Source organism: Lipotes vexillifer, unplaced genomic scaffold (assembly GCF_000442215.2).
Source record: "Lipotes vexillifer unplaced genomic scaffold, Lipotes_vexillifer_v1.1 scaffold325, whole genome shotgun sequence".
In the NCBI taxonomy this organism is placed as follows: domain Eukaryota; kingdom Metazoa; phylum Chordata; class Mammalia; order Artiodactyla; family Lipotidae; genus Lipotes; species Lipotes vexillifer.
The window spans coordinates 1,658,425-1,668,406 of record NW_006799313.1 but is presented as its reverse complement, the minus strand read 5'-3'; the positions used below and the strand labels follow the sequence as shown (position 1 = coordinate 1,668,406).

General features: G+C 47.4%; 1 protein-coding gene across 1 annotated transcript in view; it reads left to right on the top strand.

The window, feature by feature from the left end:
• The window catches only part of MYOF (myoferlin), a 160,916-nt gene that overhangs the window by 149,913 nt on the left and 1,021 nt on the right, over positions 1-9,982 (top strand). The window contains 5 exon segments of the mRNA XM_007471569.1: positions 1,854-1,995; positions 4,317-4,416; positions 7,166-7,356; positions 9,424-9,533; positions 9,889-9,982. The exon segment at positions 9,889-9,982 is cut by the window's right edge and continues 3 nt beyond it. Of these exon segments, the coding sequence (XP_007471631.1) occupies positions 1,854-1,995; positions 4,317-4,416; positions 7,166-7,356; positions 9,424-9,533; positions 9,889-9,982 (637 nt within the window).

Here is a 9,982-nt window from a genome sequence, read left to right as displayed (position 1 = left end):
AAAAAAAAAAAAAAAAAAAAGTTAATTGTCAAAAGGAATCTTTCAACTCAGCTTACCTGGTTAGTCAATTGACCAGAAAAAGTAAAACTAGTATAGTTGATTGCTATCAATACCACTACTAGAGGCTTCCCTGGTGGCGCAGTGGTTGAGAGTCCACCTGCCGATGCAGGGGACACGGGTTTGTGCCCTGGTCTGGGAAGATCCCACATGCCGCGGAGCGGCTGGGCCCGTGAGCCATGGCCGCTGAGCCTGCGCGTCCGGAGCCTGTGCTCCGCAACGGGAGAGGCCCGCGTACAGAAAACAAACAAACAAACAAAACCACTACTAATAAGAGGACCTAATATTAGCTTGTGACTTTCTAGTCTCCATGGTCCTTTGAAGCAGAGTAATAGTCCTGGACTTTGGAGTCAGACAGGCCTGGGAGTTATACTTAATTCTGTCCATTACTGGATGTATGAGATGTACATCCCCTCTGAACCTCAGCTTCCTCATCTGTGAGATGGAGCTAGTTATACAGTTGGAAAGAATAAAATAAGGCATTCTACATACCTGGTTCATAGTAGTTGATCCTTAACATGAGTTAAGGATTTCCCCTTCCCACTCTGGCTGAAGGGAGCACATATCATTAACCTCATTTTACAGATGGGAGATGAAGCTCAGAGGGTTAGTGGCAGAGCAAGTTCACAGCCAGGCCTGGCTCCTACTGACAGTCTTTATTTGGAGGATCCAGGCACCAACATATTTTTTTTTTGAAATAAATAAATATTTATTTATTTTTGGCTGCATTGGGTCTTTGTTGTGGCGTGCAGGCTTCTTGTGGTGGCTTCTCTCGTTGTGGAGCACAGGCTCTAGGCACAGGGGCTTCAGTAGTTGTGGCACACGGGCTTAGTTGCTCTGCAGCATGTGGCATGTTCCCGGACCACAGCTCGAACCCGTGTCCCCTGCATTGGCAGGCGGATTCTTAACCGTTTAGCACCACCAGGGAAGCCCTGGCATCAATATTTTTAAAAGCTCCCCAGTTGATTCCAGTGATTCTAATGGGTAGTGGGTGTTGAGATCCATGCATTCCACTACTTTTCCAGTCTAAAAATCTCATGTTCCTCTGGTTCCAAACCAGGAGTCTTCCCCATAGCTGGTAGATGTGATAACACTTCCTCCCAGACATGTTCGTTCATTCATTCCTCCCTCCAACCGGCCTGCTGTGTGCCAAGCACAGGCCAAAGGCAACTTTCCAAACGTCAAAAGTTAAGATGTCCAACTGTTGATGGAAATGAGTTTTCGTAGATATGAGTATGGATATAGCAGCTTACATCTCCCTTGCTAGTCTCATAAATGTGATCATAGTAAATTTAATAATTTAAAAATGAAGTGGTAAGATTACTTGAGTCGTGCCTGTTTTGTTTGCTTAAGTAAAATATGGAAAAAAAAAAAGCTAAAATTTTGAACTGACCCATATTCACTGAGCCTATCAGCAGTGATGACAGACACTGATGAGTTATGGTTATAGGGAGACTAAAAACATAGCCAGCAAGCTTCACCAGTCTCAAAATAGAAGCTAAATTGTTGATATTTTCCAGAAAATTTCACCTTATCCCTGTTAACTGAAGTCTAAAGGGTTTCCTGCTTTGGTTTTAGAGGAATTATATTTTATTTGGCTACCACGTGTGTTGGATGCAACAGAGTGCCTCCCCTTCATAAATCACCGCCCCCCCAGCTCCATAGATAACTGGAACCTGCCCAAGAAAAGTGCATTAATTCTCCTGCCCTTCACTCTCTCCTAATCACTGCGCAATTTTGCGGCTAGATTACTTGTCAATCACATGAAGCTAAGTCTGTTTGCTTCTGCTTTTCAGCTGGATTCCTGGCAATGAAGAAAACAAACAGAAAACAGATGTCCACTACAGGTCCTTGGATGGTGAAGGGAATTTTAACTGGAGATTTGTCTTCCCTTTTGACTACGTTCCAGCTGAACAGCTCTGTCTCGTTGCTAAAAAAGTGAGTTCTGAAATATGCCAGTGGGGAGTGGATGTCGTGGGTCTTCCTTAATGCAGATGCTCAGAAAAGGTTGGGGCTGTTTAGAGTCTAGGAGGTCATGGGGTTCAGCTCCTCTTGGTACAGATGGGGACTTTGAGACCCCAGTGGGGTAGATACTTGCCCAGGGTCACACAGCTATGGCAGTTATGAGGAGCACAACTTTGCTTCCACTAACATGTTGGCAGCAGGGGGAAGGATCTGGTAAGTGGGGGTCTTGTGTCAATACATACAACAACCTAAGTGTATGTTTATGTCACAGGGAGACTGATTTCTCCCCCTGATAAGCAGAACTGTTGCACTAATTAGCCAGAGGCAAAATATTAATGTAGGTGAAATATCCCTCTTACCTTCCTTATTAAACGTGAGCATCTGGCTGCCTTCCTTCGGGAGCACTTCCATGAGGGTTCAGGGCCCTGTTGGTGGTAATTTATAAGACTCTCAGTTACAGAACTCAACTCAAACTGGCTTAAACCAAGAAAAGTGATTTACTGGTTCACATTACTAAAACGCCCAGGGTTGGCTGGCTTCAGGAACGCCTGGAGCCTGGGTTGAACTGATGTCTTTAGAAACTGCTCTCACCTTCTGCACGCCTCTGCCCTGCCTTCTTCCATGGGCCTCACTCCCTGGTGAGTGCAAGGTAGCTGCCAGCAGCCCCAGCTTGTATCTTGCCCTCTCGGCCACCTCAGCAGAGAGAGGGGAATGAATCCCCAAAGGCACCAACCAGAGTTCTGGAATTGGGCCCCAGCGTCTGCCTGTTTGAGGCCATGGGTCCATCTCTGAACCAGGGTTGCCCAGGGATGCAGCGCTGGGATTGGCGAGACTGTGGAGTTAGGGATAAAGTCACTTCTCTCCAGATTGCATGGACTGGGGGAAGGGACTCTCTAAGGAAAACCTGGTGCTTTCATCCAAAAAGGGGGGCCCAAAACCTGGGTAGGTAATAACAACAGATGTCTATTACAGGCCCTTGTCCCATTTCTCCCTTCCCCACCCCCTCCTGCCATATTCTATAAACTTTTCCTAGCTCTGCCCGGTCACCTCCTCACCCTACACCTGATCAGAATATACCTGCCTCATGTCCCATCTGGCCAGGCCCCACCCCCTGCTGGCCCTACTCGGTGCTGATGCTCTAGTGAGCACTTTTTCTGTCCAGGTGAGATGAATGCCTTCAAAGGGCACTTTCTAGAGACATACAGGCTCATCCTGATGTTGAACCATGCACACTTTCAGATAATGAGACAGACCGGGGGGAAAGCGAGGGATTTGGGGTCAGGTAGGCCTTTAGGTAATAAAGTTACCTTTCCTATTTACTCACATCTAGAGCTGGACCTCTCAGCATCCTGAGTAGTCCTTGGGGCATGACCCCACACAGGACAGCCGAGTAGGGCCAGACAGCAGCAGAGTGGGCTTCTCAGCCCCTCAGAGCCAGGGCCTCTGAGCCCTGCGAAAGGGACCATTCCTGGAATGTCATCTGAAAAACGAGAAACAATCCAACAACCTTCCTTCCAATTCATGAAGCACTGGGGGATCTCCCTTTCTTTTGGGGCCAGAGGAACTTAGGTGTAATCAGGCTGTGGGGACGTCATTATTATCCTGGGCTAATACTGTCTGCACAGAAGCAGCGACACCAGGTGAGAACCTAGAGGACACTTATCCCATCCTCTCCCCACCTGAGTCTAGGCTGAGGAATCTGAGGGTCTTAGATGACCACGGTATATAAAACCCAGCAATATTTTTCAAAAGCCAGAAATGCCAGGACATTTTAAATCTGCACGAACAGCAGAGTGAAATGTGGGCCCCCGTCTCCTCACCCCCGTGTGAAATGAGTGTGCTCGGACATCCTTGGGGGTTCGGGGAGGTCGCTGAGCAGAAGTAACTCCTCCGCAGGGGATATTTCGGTCTGGCCTGGGATGGCTTGGCTTTGGGAGGATCAACTAGGCAGGCTACAGTCTTAGGCCAGGAGACATCATCCCTCTCCCAACCGCAGGAGTGGCAGCAGGAAGTCACACTGATAGGAACATGGCAGGAAACCTTCTGTTTGGGAATTGCCTGGGACAACCTTTTTGTCACCCAGCTGGTAGTCCTGAGATTTCCTGGGGAGCCCGATTCCCTTATGTCCACCTGGGGTAGAGGGGTAGGCCAAAGGGCGGGGTTTCGGGTGGGGATGCAAAGGAGAGAAGAGGCCCCATGCCTTGATGCTGGGTTTTCAAGAGGCCCAAGGGGAGGGTGTTAAGAATCCAGTAATCAGTGTCGTTTTGGTTTGTCTGTTCCTGTTGGCATTTTAGGAGCATTTCTGGAGTATGGACCAAACTGAATTTCGGGTCCCACCCAAACTGATCATTCAGATATGGGATAATGACAAGTTTTCTCTGGATGACTACTTGGGTAAGGCTTACCTTTGGATACTTTTTTCTAAGGAATTGTGCTTGAAATTAGTAAAAGCAATTAAAACTTGGAATCAATTATTTAACTCTCCAATACTGTGGGGTGGGGTCCCACCCCCTGCCTGGATGTCCTCGGAGCGGGGTGGCCTGCCCATCCACTGCCCCAGGTCCTCTGAGAAGTGGGCACAGTGACTGGCGCTGCGGGCCCCAGCCACTCCCAGGGCCTTTGCACCAGCTCCTGTCTTGCTAGGAAGACACAGATTTTGTTTTCAGGGATGCCACAGCCTTACCTCCACTCCCAAACCTCTCCTCCTGCTCTCAGCACCTCAGAATTGGCTCCATCCTCCTCCACGCTGCTCTCAGCGGTCACCGCAGTCCCCTGATGCCCCGCCCTTCTCTGGGGTAAAAGGCCCTTGTTAACACACCCCAGGGCCCCCCCCATTTCCTGGCACACACCCTGGTCCCCCCAAAGCACAGTCTTCTTATTTTCTCTCTCCCAGGCCTTGGGTGTCTCATTGGCCTGCTCTGTTTCTTCCTCTTCCTCTTTTTTTTTTTTTTTTTTAATTTATTTTACTTATTTATTTTTGGCCGCGTTGGGTCTTTGTTGCTGCGCGCGGGCTTTCTCTAGTTGCAGTGAGTGGGGGCTACTCTTCGTTGCGGTGCGCGGGCTCTAGAGCGCAGGCTCAGTAGCCGTGGTGCACGGGCTTAGTTGCTCCGCGATATGTGGGATCTTCCCGGACCAGGGCTCGAACCCAAGTTCCCTGCATTGGCAGGCGGATTATTAACCACTGCACCACCAGGGAAGTCCCCCTCTTCCTCTTTAAATACAGGCCTTTGCCCTCCCTGGGGTTTTGCGGCTCTTCCCCAGGCTCCCTCAGTGACTTACCAGCCCTCACCTCTGTTGAAGGTAAAGCTTCAACTCTCACTTTCAACGAGGTGTAACTCCTAGACCTAGAGGTGTAGCCTGACTGCCCACGGTGGCTGCCACGTAGTAACAAGAAATATGATGACTCATACTGCAACATTCAATGTATCAAATCAACACATTGGACACCTTAAACTTACACAATGCTCTATGTCAATTATATCTCAGTTTGAAAAAAAGAAACTCTCACGATGATTACTCCCCATTCCCCACCAGAAACTTTTACCTCTGTGTTCGGCTGGCACCTCAAATTTATCGTGACTAAGACCAAACTCAGCCTTTCTTCCCTGACCTCATACCTGCTCGCCTCATGAACCGCTTTTTGCTGTTCACAGCCTCTCCCAGCCACCTAGGCAGAAGCACCCAGAGTCCTCTGTGGGTCCTCCTCTCCTTTCCTACCACTTTCCTAAACCATGTAACCTGCTTTATCATGCACGTTTATTTTCTTATTTTTATGATCTCTGCCACTTGCCAGTTCAGACCTCACTTTCTCGTAGCCAGCTGTTACAGAAGCCCCTAGCTCATCTCCCTGCTTCCAGAGCATCTTTCCTGGCAGAGGAAAAGCCCACAGCGGCCAATGGCTGTGTCTTGTTCATCCCTCTACCCTTTACAACACTGAGTGCGGTGCCTTTGACTTAGCTGGTTCTTGACAAGAGTTGAACAAACAAATGAGTGTGAAAGTGTTGACTGAAGAAAAACGTACAACCTAAAAGTTGTGAGTTTGGGGATCTTACTGAGGACTACAGCCCAGGAGACAGACAGCCTCTCAGATAGCTCTGAGGAACTACTCCCAAGAGGTAAGGGGGGAGCCAGGACACAAGAGGTTTTTGTTGGAAAAACAAAAAAGTTAGTCAAACATCAAAAGATTACTGCTAATCACAAAGAGCAGACATCTCAAGTTAATGATTTTAGTGCATTTCTGTGTTGGCGGAGATACAAGATCCTGGGCCCTTGGGTATGCATCTTAACTATCTAGAGGCAGATCCAAAGGTCAGAATGCTTCCTGTCTTTCTCCATCCTGAACTCCCCTCAGGGCACAGCCTCAGATGAAGGGCAGTTTGAGCCTAAAAGTTTATAGAGAATCTGCCACAACCTCCCTGTTACTCTCTGCTGCCACTGTTGAAGACCACCTCTCGTCCCTGTAGTCCATAGACATGACCCAACACACACACACAGCTTTTTCTGAAGGAGAGGTTTCCTGGGAGTTCCCAAGCCCCAAAGACAGTCAGTTAAAGACAGTTATTAACTACAAAAGAGTTAATGCCTCACATCACGGAAGAAAAATTGTGCTTCTCCAAGCACCCTGAGCTGGGCTTCCTAGTTCCTGGGGAGAACTTTCTGTTGAGAATTCCATGTTCCTTCTCAAGCTCTTGTTTTTGAGGTTACACTAGGAGAAACTTGAACTTGACTGTTCGATGGAGCTTCCCATGTTCCAAGTACCAGTTTTCTTTACCCAAAGCCAAATGACTACGTTAGGGGAAGTTTAGAACCAATATGAGCAAATTCCAAGTCCAAGTTCAGTGGAAATTTTGGCTGGAGATGTTTAATTATTTTGTGTTTGCAGAAGAACTCTGTTTATGCTCCCATCTCTGAGAAATTAGATGGGTTGTCCTCTGTGAGATGCAGAGCAGTGGATAGACACCTCTGCCACTTTTCATTCTATCTGGAAAGAATTTCAACTGCCTACCAGGGTCCGTTTCTCTAACTCACCTGTCACCTGTTCACAGTGATGGTCTACCTCTCTTCTGACAGGTACATTCTGTTCACTTGTGAACAACGTCTGATCCACTTGAAATTTATTTGGGTTTAATGTTTCCTTGGCTAGGTTTCCTGGAACTCGATTTGCATCGCAGCATCATTCCAGCAAAATCACCAGAGAAATGCAGTTTGGACATGATTCCTGACCTCAAAGCCGTGAACCCCCTTAAAGTGAAAACCGCCTCTCTCTTTGAACAGAAGTCCATGAAAGGATGGTGGCCGTGCTACGCAGATAAAGATGGCTCCCGTGTGATGGCTGTATGTATGAGTATTTCCTGGTTGAGGCGCCTTTATTCCTTTTCTCCTTTAGGTTTTGCCCTTTATGAGTAGATTTGCTCTGGATAAGATAAGGGAGGTTAAATTGGTGGTACTTTTAAGTTTTGGGAACCGTCTGTACCTGGGATTATAGGAGAAGGTGGCAGATGCGAAGATAGAGGGATTGGAATTGTCAAAAAACTGGGAACGCAAGTGGTTGCGCTGTATTTCTCTAGGGCTCTCCTCTACCAGGAATGCTAATTTATGCTGAGCTTCCAGTACAATTCAGTACAGAAAAAGAAACTTCAAATTTGAGCTGTCCTCATCTTTAAAAAAAAATTTTTTTTTTTAAAGATGGAGGAAACAGGGAGTGTTGACATCCAGTGAACATGAAGGCCATAAGTTACAAGCACATTTGGAAAACTGAAGATAATTTTGATGTAGAAGCAAACGTACGGGTTACCATGCCCTGTCACAAAAAGACTACCTAATTCATTATGTATTATTAATAATAATATTTTACACCACTTATTACAAACCGGACAATATACTAAATGCCTTATATTCATAGTCTTGTTTTTTAAAACAACTTTGAGGTATTATTTACATAAACTGCACCCACTTAAAGTACAATTAAGGTGCACAATTTGATGAGTTTTGACAGATGTATGTGCTCATGAAACCACCACCATAATCAAGATCCAGAACATTCCCATTCCCCCAAAAGTTCTGTTGTGCCCTTTGCAGTCCATCACTTCCTCCACCCCTGGCACAGGAAACCACTTATAAGCTTCCTGCCACTGGAGGGTAGTTTGTACATAACCTCATTTAGTTCTGCGGATAACCCCACGAAGCAGCCATTACCTACATTTTATAGATTCGAAGAACAGGCTTGGAAAGAAGGACCACCTTGCCATAGTCAGACACCCACCTTTGACTCGTCGACAGAGGAGGCATCTGTGCTCCATCGCCTAAATGAGCGTCAGGGTCGGAAGCTCTCAAATTGTTGGTGACCTTGTGGGCGCCAGGGTTCTTGAAAGGCTGTTACAAGCTTAGTTAAGCCTGGCTCTAAGAGTGGACAAGTTTCTAGACCTCTCGCAGCCTCAGTGTACTCGTGTGCACACGAGGATCATAGCAGTACCTGATTTATAGGGCTGCCCTGAGCATTACACGAGATTATCCATATAGAAGGCTTATGCAGTGCCCAGTGCACCAGTCAGGAACCTGTGAACAGGGAGGCAGCATTCATTCACTCACTCACTCATGCATTTCTTCAGCTAGTGTACATCGAGTGCCCACTAAGTGCCAGCACTGCTCCACGCAGTGGGGGTACCAAAGGGAGCACGATGGCTCTCTTGGAGCCCACACTTAATGCTCAGTGTAAGCTATCGTGGGACTTCCCTGGGGGCGCAGTGGTTGAGAATCCACCTGCAAATACAGGGGACGTGGGTCCGAGCCCTGGCCCAGGAAGATCCCACAGGCCGCAGAGCAGCTAAGCCCGTGAGCCACAACAACTGAGCCCACGTACCACAACTACTGAAGCCCGTGCGCCTAGAGTCCGAGCCCTGCAACAAGAGAAGCCACCGCAATGAGATGCCCACGCACCACAACGAAGAGTAGCCCCCGCTCGCCGCAACTAGAGAAAGCCCGCGCGCAGCAACGAAGAACCAACAATGAAGACCCAATGCGGCCAAAAATAAATAAATTAAAAAAAAAAAGTTAGCTGTTGTTATCAGCCATCTTCAGGTTATTCTGGGTCCAAGTAAAGTTACAAAGGGAGGTATGTGAGCAGGCAAGGAGACAGATGTGGGAAAGTTAGAATGATGGGGATCCGGAGACTGAAAAGCAGGGAGGAGGGAAAGCAATTTGTCCTCTCAGTTTCCCACAAGGAGTCGGTTCAGAAACACATGGAAGAGGAAATGTGGTGAAATCTCTTGAGGAAAATTTAAGGCAATCTAAGGATTGTTTTACAAGAATAAAAATCATTGCTCGGGGAATACTCCTTGGGTCGAAGTGAAAATATTTGTGAAACGTGATGTCATGTGTTTAACCTGTTCTGCTTTACTGAAGGGGAAAGTGGAGATGACGTTGGAAGTCCTCAATGAGAAGGAGGCCGACGAGAGGCCAGCCGGGAAGGGACGGGATGAACCCAACATGAACCCCAAGCTGGACCCACCAAAGTGAGAGACGCTCTTTGTTCTGATCCCCAAACACCTGCAGTCTGAAAGGCCCCCTTCCAGTTGCCTTAATGCAATGGATTAGCTGTTGTCTGAATTTTGTACTGAACAGGGGAGATGGGGGAGGGAGAGGCTGGTGATCTGGCTTCATTTTAACCATTCTCCTTCCCATGAAACCAAAGTCCAGTGTGTCTTCGGCATCTTAGAAAGCCATAAAAGGTTAAAGGCTCTCTCAGCCAACTAAGGGGAATACTTTATAAAATGTTGTTAAAATCATTCTTTAAACTATTATGCTCAGAGGTATAAAATATCTGTCCCTCCTGAGTTGGGTAGGTAAAACCATGTCTTTGCAATGCAGCCGGCCGGAAACTTCCTTCCTCTGGTTCAGCAACCCATGCAAGACCATGAGGTTCATCGTGTGGCGGCGGTTTAAGTGGGTCATCATCGGCCTG